Source organism: Lactuca virosa, chromosome 5 (genome assembly GCF_052849685.1).
Source record: "Lactuca virosa cultivar CGN04683 chromosome 5, Lactuca_virosa_CGN04683_v6, whole genome shotgun sequence".
Classification (NCBI taxonomy): Eukaryota; Viridiplantae; Streptophyta; class Magnoliopsida; order Asterales; family Asteraceae; genus Lactuca; species Lactuca virosa.
The window spans coordinates 225139452-225156758 of NC_136430.1; the positions used below are offsets into that span (position 1 = coordinate 225139452).

The 17307-nt window shown below is 37.8% G+C and overlaps 1 protein-coding gene across 1 annotated transcript; it reads right to left on the reverse strand.

The window, feature by feature from the left end:
* Positions 1-13849: 13849 nt before the first annotated feature.
* On the reverse strand, positions 13850-16048 carry LOC145116059 (protein PSK SIMULATOR 1-like). Its single transcript, XM_079052424.1, has one exon. The coding sequence runs from the start codon at positions 15783-15785 to the stop codon at positions 14103-14105; it is 1683 nt and encodes a 560-aa protein (XP_078908550.1). The 5' UTR covers positions 15786-16048; the 3' UTR covers positions 13850-14102.
* Between the last annotated feature and the right edge of the window lie 1259 nt (positions 16049-17307).

The window sequence follows — 17307 nt, forward strand, 5'->3', positions numbered from 1 at the left end:
GCTAAGCTTTCATGGATGGTCCATGGAGCTTTTAACCCATGGATCCTATGTAAATGAAAGGTCATGGGTATTAGGGTTTACATGGATGTAACCCTAATCCTCCATAATATATAAAGGGGTCATTGGCTCACAAAATTGGCACAAGTGTGTGAAAATAAGAGTGGGCCGATTTTAGTGTGCATACATATTCTCTCAAGTTCTTCCAAGGTGTTTTGGTGATTTGTGATTCCATTTGAGGCTTCCACACTATTGGGGCTAAGCTCTTAAAGCTTGAAGACATCAAGCTACATCAAAAGGTATGTCATCTAACTAGAACTTTGTAGTATAGGTGCTTCATAATATGCTAGTTAGGATGAAACCTTGGAATAGTTAATATTTGCATGTATAATAGAGAAAACATAGATCCAAGGTTTATAGGGTTGCATGTACACCATAGGAGTGTTAGAATGCTCAAAACCCAACAATTCTAATCCTGAACCTTCCCAAAACTGACTAATACCCATTCGAATCCACTCTCAGTCCCCAACTGGAGTATTACCCGATCCAAGAAGATGAAACCTCGGAGACACTCTGAACTGATGGGATCACCAAGATCCTTTGCACTCCATCTGATCTCTAACAACAACTTCCGATCAAACCAAAATACACTGGAGTCTTCAGCCTATTCCAGCAACATGTTCAATACTTGGGGACAGACCTACTGATTGCTAGTGATTGCTACGGCTACCCCCGTAGTCTTACAACACTTTCCATACTGGTCGAACACGTACTCGAACTAACACACAACTGAAATCAATTCATGGCTAGAATCCCAACCTGATTCCCCAACTTCTGCTATCAAGCACCCAGAAGACGTGTTCTTATGCTGGGGAGTTTTGCCGAACCCCCAAACAACACAACCCTCACCCCAAGCAGCCACTAGGGCCTCCATTCTCCTTATCGGGTTGTGAAACTTATCCCCGTTTCAAAACCCCTCCCACTTCTGCATCTCGGGGTAACACTCCCCCACTTAGATTCGACTAAGCCTTCATAATACATGAAAATTGGAGGACTCTCAATTCTTCTCACTTCCCAACGATCGATCCAATGACAACCAACTCTTTCCTGCTAGTGCTCCATTGCTAGATAATCCCAATTGATCACACACTTCTAAGAACCAGATGAACACTTCCTCGGCAACGAACCCCTTCCATTGGCGCTTTAGTCCGTCAATCATTAACGGTTGCTAACCACTGAATCTGGACAATGCTGAATAACCCTTCATTGGGACCCTATCCGCAGGCCTCCCACATAATACCCCCTTTTTCCAAAGGTGTCCCAAACAAGCTTCCCGCTCTTGGGCTCTAGAAATCATTCTCTTCAGGGTTCGCACCCTGACTCACATACCAGCTCAAACGCCCACAGCGGAACTGCAGCAGCTGAAACAACCTCTGCCCTAAACCGGGCTACAAACTACTCCCAAGACATAGTCTACAATCCTGAAAGTGCAATAGATCGCGCAATCAATCCTTTCCATCCGATACAAGAGATCCAAGGCAAATCGGACCTCACAAATACTTATGCCACGTTGACCGTTCTGTGCTCACCGGTGCTAAAATAATGTTGCCTATTCCTGTAACCAACTGACCCTGAGCTGGAATACAACCTGATCCTGGGGTCACAAGTCTGCTCACTCCTTCGAGCTCGAAAAAAATCCTTGCTCTACAAAACGACAATCCAATCCCTTAATAAATCATTCCCCTTCCAGCTGCAAAACCCCAGTTGTACATAATCACCACTCCCTTCCGGAGCTCTCGCGACTCACGTTCCGGCCTCGAGCAAACCCCCGAGCCTCAAATCTAGAAACTTCACATGCTAGCCTCTCCCGCTCCACCCGCGGAAATATAACGAGTACAGATCATCTTCCCAATCCCAAATAACTGCAGCCCTCTGCTCATCAGAATATGTATCAGAACTGGGAAGCTCGACCAACTCCTCCCCTTGCCGTCGTTACAGCTGTTTAAGCTGTCGCGGCAAGCGTCTCGGTAATGGCTGCATAGCGCTCGACGAAATACTCAACCATGGCGGTCTTAATAGACCCGACATCTCCGGAAACTGCCCCCGGACAATCTTGATCACCTACTTCCGGATGATCTCACTAACACGATCCCCTGAAAATGCTGGCCCATCTTGGCTGCTCGATCCCGATCCTAACCTAGATCCGGTCTCAAGACGTCGCGAATATTCCATACCATAATTGGGAACCAACTTCCAACCCAACCCTAGGGGTTGTGACTTCCTTGATACGCGTATGGATCCTGTGCTTTCAGTAGTACGGGCTCATACTACCTTCCACACCTACCCATATTTGTCTCAAGTATCACCACAACACCCTACATATACATATACATAGCGAGCGATAAATCCTCACTCCTAGAGGAATGCTAAATATCTCATAACTGGCCTCCTGGCCTCTCACTACCCACCCATCCACCAACTGCCACACGACCCTCCATTGGTGCCAGTTAACTATTGCATGAATACAATCACATGTCGCACGGCTTAAACAATCTTAGACTAAAAGATTTAATCCCACAACGGTTGGACTCAGACAAGAGCTGCGCAGCAGGACCAAATCCCTTACCCTAAGACCATTTAACCCCTGTAGCATGTGACTTGGAGTATTCATCCAATAGTTAGTTCACACACGAAAGAGTCATAAGACAATCAATGAGGTACTCTACATAATATAAGGCATCAAAGATCAGGCAATTCTATCATACGATTCCTGGGGATCCCTATCTTATTACTAGCATGCTGTTCTAACATATCACATAATATCAAATAACTTGTATGGTATTTTGGGGTCTACTTACTGGCTCCGGCTGATCGTACATCCTGCATCCTGCATCCTCATTTACTTATTTTGAAAACCATTTTAGAAATCATTTTGAAAACCTTTCCTTGATTTGAGACTGGATTCACACACATGTTCCTCCAATTCACTCAAACCAAGGCTCTGATACCAACTTGTAACGCCCAAAAATTTAAAACCAATTTAAACTTTCAAAAACAACCCAAGTTCCATTAGTTATTACAAAAAGGTTTCCAAATAGTTTATTATCAGAGTATCCTAGAAACAACATCATAAAAATGAGGAGCGGTACGATCACGCCTTTGCCTTGCCACGATCTCCTGATGTACCTGAAACAATAATCGATAAATGTAAGCTCGAAGGCTTAGTGAGTTACCCCCAAAATACCCATACACACATAACCATACACATACAGCAATGAACAACATACTATGGATCCAATCAACCATCGGGTTGGAATACCCCAGGCCCTCAACCATCAGGTTGGAATGCCAACATACTACGAGTCCAATCATCCTCGGGATGGAATACTCTCGGCCCATAACCATCGGGTTGGAATGACCACACCCCTATACATACAACAACTACTATGGGCCCAATCATCCATCAGGATGGAATACCCCAGGCCCTCAACCATCGGGTTGGAATGCCCACCTACTATGAGTCCAATCATCCTCGGGATGGAATACTCTCGGCCCACAACCATCGGGTTGGAATGCCCACACTCCTACACATATAATAACTACTATGGGTCCAATCATCCATCAGGATGGAATACCCCAGGCCCTCAACCATCGGGTTGGAATGCCCACCTATTATGAGTCCAATCATCCTCGGGATGGAATACTCTCGGCCCACAACCATCGGGTTGGATTGCCCACATAACCAATCAAACATGTGCACCTATATCAGATAATCATATAACAGTCTACCAGACAACATACTAGGGCCCTATCATCCTCGGGATGGAATACCCTCCACTACCATAACAAGCATGTGCACATATAGCAGGTAATCTCCTACCAGCATCCAGACAGTCAGACCACTATAGGCCACTAAGCATAAACACATCCGCTCTCACAGGATACAGATCTAACCGATCATACAAACATATAACCATCCTATCTACCAGGATGTCGAGCTAACATATCGCAATAGTAACTATCCCAAATAACAAATCAAAGGTCCGGCCTTGGTGCCTTAGACCCTTGAGTATAGTGAGGATAACTCACCTTGAAATGCTGAACTGAAGAGGTAAGATCAAATCTTCTGCTCACGGCCACGAACTCTACCACCTAACACTTGATGAAACCATATCTATAAGTGCCCAATTTACCAGAATACCCTTGGAAGTCAAACTGATCAACTCTTGGTCAAAGTCAAAGTCCTGGTCAAAGTCAACCTTCCTAGTTGACCCTACTCGCTGAGTCAACCTAGTGACTCGCCGAGTCCATGAACTCAGAAACCCCACAATTCGCGACTCGACTCGTCGAGTCACCCCAAGACTCGTCGAGCCCTTCAATTCGAGTCCTAGCCTGTCCAACTCACTGAATCCACTCAAGTCACTGATCCGCATCATAATCAGATGGGTTAGGGTTTGCGACCCGACTCGTCGAGTGCAAGAACAGACTCGCCGAGTCTACTTAAGTCATCCCTATTCAGACGATTTCAGACCATCTCACTGCTTCCAACTCATAGATCTGGACTCCTAGGGCTAGTTTCACACGTAAAGTTTCCAACTTTACGTGCATGCAAGGCAATATATGCTCAACACAAGCTAGAAAGAAGGTTCAAGACAAGAATGCCCTTATACATGCACAAAGGCTGATGCTTTATGCTTCCATGGACCAGAACCAGCCTAGATCTGAAGTTGCAACCTCAGATCTAGTCCCTACACCCGAAATGGATCCCAATCAAGCTAAAAAGCCCCCAAAACCTTAACCATGAATAGATCTAAAAGGGAAAAGCTCAAGTTAACATCTTGTTACCTCAGAAACGTGCCCAAAATGAAGTAGATTCCGGATCTACAAGGATTCTTTGATGCTAGCCTCTTGATCTACAAGCTTCCTTCTCTATATTCCTCCTCCAAAGCTCAAATCTCTACAACAATGGAAGCTCACACGATTTTAGGGTTTACTGACTCTCAAGGGTAACAAAGAGGCTGGGGTAAGGACATAAGATCCTTTAAATAGGGTGCAAACCCTAAAATTAGGGTTTTCTCTTCCCAGCACCGACTCGTCGAGTCCCGCCGCCGACTCGGCGAGTTGGTCACTTAACACGTGGCCCAAACCCACTGCTACTCGACGAGTCAGGCAACCAACTCGTCGAGTAGATCTTGAATTCATAACCATAAATTGGTATTCGAGAATCGGGGCGTTACATATATATATATATATATATATATATATATATATATATATATATATATATATATATATATATATATATATATATATATATATATATATGATATAACATTATGGGATTGAAATCCCTATGTACTCACCAGGTTTTCCAACTTGACCCACTCAAGTTTATTTGTATCACAAGTGTCGATACGAAGCTACTTTACACCGAGAGATCAAGGAGATGTAGATCACTAGAGTAAATGAATGTAAGGTCTGTTTATGCTTATGTTTCAGTATTGACTATGACATCCCAAAGTTTTAAAAGAAATGAAATACATTTCTTCGGAAATGTTTTGATAACATATTTATCATGTTTTTCTGGGAACAAATCCCGCAACATTTTATATGAAGGGTACTCTGATTTTTAAATAAGGCATAAACAAATCGGTGTTTTTCTGGCCGTGAAAACGGTGGTTTCACAGTTGGTATCAGAGCATTAGTTTAAGCGAACTAGGAATTTTAGAAAATTTCTAGACTTAAACATAGAATGTTAAGTAATGATTTTGAGTTGAGTATGTCTAATATAACTTAGGTAATACACCTAAATAGACACAAGCACTAGCTTGTTTTAGGAAATATGTCTAAAATGCTTTTATGATTTAAAAGATTTATGATATGTATTATATGATCGGATCTATGGTTTCTTGCCGACCGGATCTAGAAATTTTATGTGTTCAGATTTCTAAACGTTTAATTATAGTATTAGAACTGGCATGTAACTTTTCGGAGTGATAAGGAGATTTACATGTCGAGCGTAAATAAAATCTTTCCTATATTAATTCTTGTCGTTACACACCGAACGTCTGATTTGGTGTATAGATCGAAATGACAAGAACCCGAAGCGGAAACGAGAATGGAAACATAAATCAACGGCCTGTGATTGAGCATGCACCAGAAGTAGCAGCTGCACCTGAGCTAATCACGATGGCAGGAGTGCAAGCGATGATCCAAATGATGTTGGCTCGTCAGATGGAGGAAACAAGGTGTTTACTTCAACATAATAGGGACGAGCCTACTATGCCTGTTGAACAACCCGATATGAACATTGAGCAATCTGATGAAGGGAACTATAGTCAGACTGTGAGTCAAATTGAACCCCGAATGGTTAAGAGGAATGACCCAGACAAAAGGACTGACAGGGATGGGCGCATGTATAAGAACTTCTTGGGTGCTAAGCCATCAAGTCTTTCTGGAAGCCCGAAGCCTGTAGAGATCATGGACTGGATCTCCGAGATGGAAATGGTATTCGAGAGCTGCAACTGCAGCGATAAGCAAAAGACCGCCTTTGCAATCAGACAACTAAAGACCTGAGTGTTAAGTTGGTGGAAGTTGTTGGCAGATACAATGCCACGAGGAGAAGGCATGTGAATGTCTTGGGAAGCATTCATGGAGTAGTTGAAAATGCAGTACTGCTTAGAGATAGATCTGATAGACCTAAATAACGAGTTTCAAAACCTGAAGAAAGGGAAGATGAGTGTTGATGAGTATGCCACTACATTCACCGAAAGGATGAAGCTATTCCCCTATTTGGTGCCTATTGAACTCTCCAAGATAAATATGTTTGCTAATGGATTGCCAGCAGACGTTGGTGCAACAGTAAAAATGGCAACTACTTTGTCGTTAGAGTAGCCAAGAATGTGGAGATCCAACTTACGGAAATGGGTTTGGAAAGAGCTGAGGTAGGCGAGAAGAGGAAGTTTGAGGGATCCTCAAGATCCGAAAATAAAGATAGGTTCCTAAAGTCTGACCCCAACAAAAAGAGGTATGGGGATATTAATGAAGAAAGGTGGTGCGACAAATACAAAAGGAAACACACCGGGAGATGTCCTAAAGTGGTGACCTGCTTCAAATGCGGGAGGACTGGTCACTATGCCCACGTATGCACAACCCAGAGAGAAGTCTGCTTTAAGTGTGGTGGAGAAGGACACTTCAAGCAAGACTGCCCAAATAGGGAAGGAGCAACAAAGCCAAATGTACCGCCGAAGCCGAAGGCAAGAGCATTCCAAATGATCCTCGACGAAGCAGATGACAATGCGAGGAATCAAGGATGAGGACTTCATATCTAAAGATCAAGATATGAAGTAGCCATAGTGACATGTGGTGAAGCCTATTAGAGGCATAATATAGGTTAAACTTGAACGTTATGTAATCGTTTCAAGAAATAATATAAAGCTTTATTATGTTATCTGATGTGTTAAATGATTATGTGAAATTCTTGTATGGTGACTTGGAGGACTACAAGACAATACTTGGGACGAGTATGAGTAGGTGTGAATGGTAGTAGAGGCCTATACTACTGGAAGCACAAGACCCACGCTTAGATCAGGGAAAGGCACAAGGTTACCAAGAAGCTAGTAATTAATTCCGTTTTGTTCAAGTATGTCGTTACCATCGTTTTGGTAATGACTAAGAAGATGATTGTTAATCCGACCCTAGTGGTTATATCAAATCGAGTCCGACTAAGATGAGTATGTTACCAAGATCGATGCAGCATCCGACTTAAGCCAAACGATTGAAGTGAAAGATAATCAAAGCGATCAATAGAAGTATCGCAACCGTTGTTAAGGTAAGAAGCTTGTAGCTAGAAGTGCTACATGCTAGAATATGATTATATCACATTAGAACATGAAGGAATGTATATTCTGTTCTATAATTTGACTCTAAAAGGCCTGAGTCTAAGCGTTGCATCATACGATGAGAGGTCATTACAACATGACCCATCGGTCTATTGTGGTAATCAAATAACTTCTCTTAAGATAAGTCTGTTTAAGAAGAAGTAGGACTCTCCAATCAGGATCGATTTTGTAACTCGAAGGTTACGATTGGAAGTCCAACATAGGATAAAGAGCGGGTGCAAGATTGAGCACCGCCTCCAGTCAAGAAGTCCAGGAGTTAGATACTCATTCGAAGGAACATAGAAGTTACGATTATTACCTAGGATGAAGAGATAACATATGGAGTCATTATACAAGCCCTGTTTTGTTGATGATTCTGGGACGTAATCATCCTAAGGGGGAGATAATTGTAACGCGCGTAGATTCAGGCTAGTCAATTTATAGACAATAAGCGTCAAAAAATGACTTTTTAATAGAATATTATTTAGAAGGAATAAACTTGACTAAGATATATATATGTCACAAGGGTTCTGTACATATAAAGAACGCTGAAATCTGAGTTATAACGAAGAAGTTATGATCTGTCGAAGTTTTACGGCAAAACCGGCACGACGCTGTGTGACTTAAAAAGTGAGTTTGCGATAAAATACTTTTAGCCTTAGGGATCTAAACGAAAGTCATAGTATATGTTAGACCGAGAGCGTACATAAAAAGAACGTCCAAATCTGACTTCGTATGAGGAAGTTATGATTTTTCTAAGATTTAACATATCAGTGCAACGATAAAAAGAACGTCCAACCCAGAATTCGAATTTTAGATCGATTGATTTTTGGCCGACGCAACCTAAATGAGAAATGAAGATCTCATTAATAGGATCTCAACGATAACAAGACAGACGAAAACGGAGTCCGTATGTAGAAGTTATGAATTTTACACGGTCATTTAACAATGTAATCTTCTCATACTTTTAAATTTAAAATCGGTCGAGAATTAGCCGACGAAATCAAAATGAGAGTTGTCGATCTTGTCAATACCTATACGTGGATATAAAGAACGTCGAAAACAAAGCTCGTATGCGAAAGTTATGAATTTTTTAAAATTGGCTATTTTACCTGCGCCCAGCGCCACGTGTCAGCACCAGGCAAAGCCTTGGTGCCTACGCATGGCCACGATGTGGATTTTAAGTCCACGACGTGAATTGGCCCAGACAGCCTATAAATAGAGGCGGAAATCATCCATTTTCTTCACACCTTCACCCTTCTTTCTCTCTCAACACTCCCAATCTCTCCCTCCCAAACCCTAACAACTTCTAAGTGCTAGAGGCGAGTCCCAGAGCGCAAGAAGGCTCCGAGAAGAAGAAATTTCGGCTCAGAAGTTCCGTCCCCGCAGAGCCCGGTTCCTAACCAAACCCCCCGGTAAGTGAGTTATGCTTACCCTACTTTACGTATAACTTATGTTTAAGTTCTTTATCGTTATTATGAACTTATAAACAAGATTTATCAGTGATTCCAAGTCGTTATACTGATTGATCTACTTACGGGGATGATGTCTAGGCTGTGATTTAGTAAGGTGTTTAAAGTGGGATTTCCAAAGAGTATACTTCGTATACCAAACGGACCCTACCTCCGATATGATCCTACCTGGTTGTTCCTTACTTGATAGATTATGAAAGTAGACTTTGAGTTAATGATGAATCAAGACTAATAATTAGTTGCAATAAAGATTAGACTAAAACTTAGCGATAATAATGCTAGGTTTCGTCGAAGGAAAATAGAATTGTTAGAAGCGAAGCGCTGCCCGAGTGTGGAAACATCACTTTAACAAGTGATTGCATAGTCCTTTCATGAACATGATTTTAATACACGTATTGATTGAAGTATTATATATATGTTTATGTGCGAATTATTTGATGTTCCCTGAAATACGTGTTAAAGAACATACCTAATAATATATGATGATTTAGGATAAAGAGTAAACCTAAATTAATTATGAGGAATATTGGGTAGTATCTTCTTATGAGTATGAGTGAGATATATACGGAGAATAGAACTTTAAAATATGCCATTGATCCAGGAGCATGGATTAGACATGGTCATTTGTCCTTAGTCCGAGTGTATGGATAGGACATAGTTATTTGTCATTAATCCGGGAGTATGAATTTAGACATAGAAAAATGTCCCCAGTCTGAGAGTATGGAATGGGCACAATTATTGATCCGAGAGCATGGATTAGATCCGGGAGTATGGATTAAGTAAAGAGGTAAATTTTAAGGTTCGAGAGTATGGATAGTGTCGTTGTGAGGATTGACGGGGTGGGGGTAAGAGTTGTTTGTATAAGGTGAAATTGTATATATTGTGAGTTCTAAAACACACACACACACACACACACACATATATATATATATATATATATATATATATATATATATATATATATATATATATATATATATATATATATATATATATATATATGATATAACATTATGGGATTGAAATCCCTATGTACTCACCAGGTTTCCCAACCTGACTCACTCAAGTTTATTTATATCATAGGTGTCGATACGAAGCTACTTTACACTGAGAGATTAAGGAGATGTATATCACTAGAGTAAATGAATGTAATGTCTGTTTATGCTTATGTTTCTGTATTGATGATGACATCCCAAGTTTTAAAAGAAATGAAATACATTTATTCGAAAATGGTTTGATAACACATTTATCATGTTTTTCTGGGAACAAATTTCGCAAATTTTTATAAGAATGGTACTCTGATTTTTAGATTTTGACACATACAAGTAGGAAAATAAATAGAAAGAAAAAAAAATATTTGATTTCTTCAAATAATAAAGTATAATAAACTAAAAAAACTTAAAAAAAAATAAGTGGGTTAATAAACATCAAGTAAAGCCTTAATAGAGAGTAGAGAGTGGGCACGATTCGGTTAATTTTCTATAAATGAAGGAACTTTTTATTTATTCAAAATAGGCCCTCGACGAGTTTGGGCCTTGGGCTTTCGGATGATTTACAAAGTTTAAACGAAAAAACCTATAATTCTTTTTTCATTATTTGTTCAACTCAATAGGGTTTTGAGCTTTCACAGAATTTACAAAATAAAAAGAAAAGCCATATTCTTTATTCATTTTTTGTTAAACTCAATAGTCATATTCAAATCCTCTAGACCTCGACCACACCATTTTTTTTTTTAAATCTCTTTATATTTAGTAGTCATTCTTTAGTATATGTTATTTTATTTTCCTCGATAGCAATAGTGCTGCCGTTCAATTTATTTGATCAATTTTCTGCTATTTTAGAAAAATTTTAGTTGTTGTTTTAGACAATTTATATTACTGTTGTTTTCTTAATTAATAACTAGAGTATGTCATATAGTTTTTGTTTGGAATAAACGAATTGGAAATCAAAACAAGTATTTTTTTTTTTAAATGTCCAAGTCGAGGCACACCACATAACAAAGTTTAGATCAAGATTTAAAATGATTTTGTTAAACCCTCTATGCAATGCGCTTTAAAGTTTTGACTTTAAACAACACATAACGCATTAGGAACACCCTTAATTATTGGACGTAATTTAACATTTTTCTTTTAATAGAACATTTTTTTGTTACCGGTATTTAAAACTATTTTTGACTCTATCCTAAAAAAAATATAATTTAGTTCTTTTTTGTTTTTTAACCTTTAACATGTCGACATATTATGGATCCGCCTCTAATATCATGATATTAATAAAAACTTGTCGCATCTTCCCTAAAAAATATTAGTGTCTTTAAGCTTACACAAAATTCTAAATCATCACTACCTTTGATGATATTTTTGTTAGATTTGGATCTATCAAAGGATTTTGAATCATTTTCTTTGGTTTGTACGATTTACTGTGCAATTGAAATCCACCTTTTTATGGAATCTTTGTTTTGTAAATCTATCAATATTTGCATTTATGTTGAATGAATTGTCACTTTTATTCATGCAAATATTATGTTTTATAAAAAAAATTTATAAAAATAAAGTATAAATAATTATAGAAGTAAATGTTCATTTGATAGTAAAGAAATTTTATGAGACAAAGGATATGCATTTATGGCTTCATATTTTTGGGCGTCAAAAAGATTTTAAAAAAATGAAAAAAGAATATTTATACTTCAAAAAAATTTATTTCAATTTTTTTATATGAAACAAAAAATGAAAAATATATAGTATTCTACATATTGTAATATCACTTGTTTAAAATATTACCCGTAAAAATATATCATATGTAATATTTTACTAAAATATTGCATATATATAATATTTTAGTCCTAATATATTTTTATGAGTAATATTTTATATACATTATGTTAGAATTTAAAGAATTATTATATATGGACAAGTGATTTTTATTTTTTATTTTTTTTAAATGTAAATAAATATATATTTTTAGTTTTTAAATATTTTTAATTTTTAATTTTTGACAATATGGCCATAAACATGTTCACTGTCCACCAAATCCCACCTACCCAAATTATAATATAAGCAAATTACCTTTTTGTTTTTGTAACTGATAGTTTCAAAACTTTTTAAGAACTATTTTAATATAATATTAAACTATAATCAACATAATTCACTCATATTTTATCAAATCACAAAAATCAAAATCCCAACACAACAAATATTACAGAAGTACATATAAAAAGTTTCAATACTGTGCAACTACAACAGACCTATTTTTTTTATCATACAACTAAAACAAACTTGTATTTGTTTCATACAACAATGAAACCCATTTACAGTATATATTTCAAAAGAGAAGCACTTAATACTTTAATTCAAGAACACATCTTCATATTAAAAAAATATGTATCATCAAATTCACATGTACAAATGTACTTGTATCATTCAAAACCGACAAACTTCACCTAAAACGATGCAATACATCTCATGAAACAAAAACATCAATTATTCATTCCATCCAGTCTTGCATAAAAAAAAAGTCTAAAATAATTACAAGATTAATGTAATCAAAGAAACAACAAAATTAAGAAAAAACTAGAAAACTAGACTTGTATATGAACAAAAACAGATTAACAATAGAATTATATCATCCATAAACCACCCTCCATCCGATCATCACGACTTAATTATATAAGTTTCGTTGATGATAAGATTAAGAAAAGTGAACTTGTGCAATGAATATTACAAGCTTGGGAGTGAGGAAAACACAAAATGACAGAAGAAACAAAGTGGGAGCCTTTCAACAGAAGCTTCTTTTAAAAACTTTTGAGCAGGCTTTACCCAACATTCATATACGCATGCTCTCAATCTCATAGAAGTTGCAGCCACACCAACACCATAATCACCATGGTCACACCATGTGGGCCCCACATCACAGTCAATAGTAATTAGTAACTTTTCTTGCATGCATCATGGGTGGTCCTAAAAATAATGGTACGGTTCAAGACTTCAAAGGTACAAAGAAATATGTATCTCCAAAATCACAACTTTGAGCTGGCTCACACGGTCTCTCAAAAGCATCACATGACATGTATATCAGATACACATGTAAATCAAGTACACATTTGAGCATACTGTGATATGTAAATCAGATACACAACAGTCTGCTAGATGACGGTGACTGACTGTCAACTTAGTGCTCACAGGGAGCCCAATTTCATAACGAAACTGAAACACCCACACTGTGACTGCTACCTCACGTAAGAGCTCAGTCCACATTGGATTAAAACCTCTCACACTATGACTGCTAAGACTCGAACCCTGAATGCCACCCTTAGGGTAAAGTAACCATGTTCACAAAAACAAGTTCAAGAATCGAAATGAACGACAAAAACAACCTCATATCACCACACCGTGTTTTCAAGATCAATTTTTTTTAGCTAAATTGAACAAAAATTTGGCCAAACAATAGATTATAACACAATTTACATTAAAAGAACACGAACTTTTTGATTAAGTTTACGGTATGTACTTTGAAGGCCAAACCATATGATTCAAAACAAAGATAATTACAAACATCTACAAGCCCAAAATCTTTTTATTCACATTATGTTGCACAACGTCTATCATCTATCTTTTTTTTTCTAGTAACCCTTGAACTGGCCCACATGCAAGATCTAAATCAGATACACAGTGGCCCATTACATATCTGTAATCTTTCATTAGAGAAAGCAAAACAAAGAAACAAAATTCATCACCATGAAAAACCAATAAAGATCTCATTAATGCAATTGCCAATCCGTGCAATCATCAAAATCAAAACTACTTGCACAATCCAATAACGCGTTTTGTTGATGTTCATATCGACAAATATAATTCAACCCCACAAGAAGCTCACAAATGGCATTCTCTGTCTTTTCTCGATCTGCAAAATATAAAGTTTGCAAAAGAAGAACATTTGATCTTGACAAGATGTGTTGTTGTTCAAAGTTTCTCTCAGTTTGCCACCTAATCATGTTGTGTGCCATGGGTGCTAGCCATGATAGTATCCCATCAAGCCTGTCTTTCCAATCGTGTGCAAGAGGAGCATCATAAATCGCTAAATTTCTTGAAAAGGACTTCAAATTTCTCTTTAAAACTAATCTTAAACTTTTTGGTAACATTTGATATAGATCATGTCTAGCTTCTTCTCCAACTAAATGAGGGTAGTGAAGTAATTTCTCAATCACGATGATAATGTTGGCATAATGTAATGCTAAAGCAGAGCCTCCGATGGTGTTGGGAGGTGGTTTCACCATTAATTTGATCTGTGGAACAGTTTTATGAGTTTTTATCAAATTACCATTACACCCCTGAAGATTCGTAATCTCTTTCTTTAAGCTACTTGAAACGCTACAAGAACCAGAAACATGGCTGCTTTGATCATCAGTTATTGGAATAGATACAGACCCATCGTTGAAATCGTGTAATTTTGAAGTGTTCATGGTTAAACATTCCATGAACAATCTCCTTGGTCCCAATCCACAAGCAAAATTGAAGTCTTCGGCTTTGAAAAGATTCGTTTCCCCTTTTTTTGTTTGAATCTGTGGCTTGACACTAACTATCTTCTTCTCCACTAAGCTCGAACTACAAGAACCGCTAATTTGATTCGAGTTTTGAGCAGAACTTCTAGATGAATTTAACGTGTTGCTAGATGAGAACATCTCTCTTCGGGAAATTGAATCATTGAAAACTGAAAAGATTCGAGCGTAAAGAGTACATACAGTTCTTGCTAGCATCTCGACGACTTTATCGTAAGTTTGATTCCATAGTGAAACGTTCTTCAGGTGGCGCACATCTTGGATCTGCCAAATCAATTTCTGCTCGAAGACTTTTCTGCTTTCTTCGTGCTGGTTTTGTTGGAACTTTTTCGTTGTAATCTCTAATTCGTTCAAGACCTCCATTTCTCCGTAGAGAGTGGTTGTGGAATTAACAAAGCGCTCGAATTTTCGCATCATTGCGTCCATATCCTTCACCAGGAACCCTAATTCCGTAACATCCATGGCTGCACTGACTATATCTCTGTAAACATGTTGAAATCCTTGAAGCTGAGGGATTGTGCACTTCATGCCGAGCCTGGAGACGACGCCGGCGATGAAATTTAATTCTTCTAGCTTCTCCGAAAGCGCGAGGTCTAAAAGGTAGGTCTCGTCGGAGGAGACTAGGGCTTTGACGCCATCGGAGAAGAGAATTTGGGTTTTCAACTTGGATATCTCTGAATTGGTTAGAGATTTGTGGAGTCGAACGGTTTTTGACATCACATTGGCAACCTCAAACGAGAGAATTCCGATTGTTTCCGGTGTTTTGCTTTGAATTTCTTGCTTGTTTCTGGTGGACTTTTTGGAAGAGGGTTCTAAGAGGAGGGCATGCTTGAGATTGGAACTCACATGGCTTCCAATTTTAACTAACCAAGGCTCGGCCACCATTGTTGTATCTGCTGAGATCACCAAGCTTAGAATTATATAATAAAATCAAAAACCCACAAAATCTAGTCGGATCTAGTCAGAGTTTGAGTAATTGCATGTCATCAATGAGCAGAAATTTCTATGTAGTTCGAACGTTGTTCAAACGCGGTAACAAATTCAACTCCCTTGACTTTGTTAATGGATGAATTGTGAGATTTGGGAATTTGATTGATTGATGAAAAGTTGTTGAATTTGTGGAGTGGGGTGGGAGGGAGGGGATATTTGAAAAAGGGAGATGACATTGAAAGAATTTCTAGGTGTTACGTAATACGTATGCATAAACTCATCCATTAAGTACCACTTGTCAAATTTCTTCTTTTAACCTACTACACCCTCTCCAATCTCCATTGGATGTTCCCTTCACAAATTATATGATTAAAGATCTATTGAGCTTAGGTCAACCAAATGTATCAAAGATAGTAATTATTTTAAAAAATATATATATATATCCACATTTAACTGAGGTTTTCACTTTTCACGATTTAAAGAGCTATTGACCTTAGGTCGACCATATGTGTGAGAGATAGTATTTTTTTTTAAATATATCAATTTAAAGAGCTATTGACCTTAGGTCGATCATATGTGTGAGAGATAGTATTTTTTTTAAATATATCAACATTTAACTAAGGTTTTCGAAACTTTGGAACTATGAACCATCATTTCTGTAAAGTAATTCGAAAATACATTGAATGTTTTCGAAAAGAAAAAAGAATACTGCTGAAAATGTCAGTATAAATAAGAGTCTTGTGTTTGATTAGTGTTCGAAAATGCAAAGAATATTTTCGAAATAACATAATTGTTATTGGTGTTGGAAATTGCAAGAAATATTTGCGAGCGAGAGATGGAAAATACTTTCGAACATAATATATATTAGCATGAAGAATAAATAAAATGAAAGCAAGAAATACAAATTACTTAAAACCCGATTGTTAAGAGTAATCACTAATCATCTATTTTTTCCTATGGAATTCTCGGTAGTTGACGAGAACTTGAGTTTTTCTCGTTGATCTAGACTTTTTTCATAATATCTATCTAGATGTCAGGGAAAATTGAGATCTAAATATTAGTACACCATGTGGATTTAGCTAATCAAATTTTCGTTTAAGTTATTTCGTTTCGTTAAATGTGACGTGAGCTTTTGGGATCAAAATGGAGCATCCGGAAACACTATGGAGCATTCTGAATGTGGTGGAGCATTCTGATGTAGGCTATAACATTCTGATGTGGGGTGGAACATCCTGAAGATGTGCTAGAACCTTCAAGGATGCATTCATAGTCTTCCAGGATGTGTCCCCTCGTGGAGGATAGGCTCGTAGTCTTCTAGGATGTGTTACTTTACTGTTGATGTATTTACAGATGTGTCACCTTGTAGAGGATGTGCTTCTAGTCTTTCAAGATGCGCTACCTTGTTGTTGATGTGCTACTAATGTTAGATGTACCCCCTTAGAGCAAGATGTGCCCCCTTGGATCAAGATATGCCCAT

Coding starts and splice junctions, on each gene's coding strand:
- LOC145116059 (XM_079052424.1), bottom strand. CDS start 15,785: ATGGTGGCCGAGCCTTGGTTAGTTAAAATTGGAAGCCATGTGAGTTCC.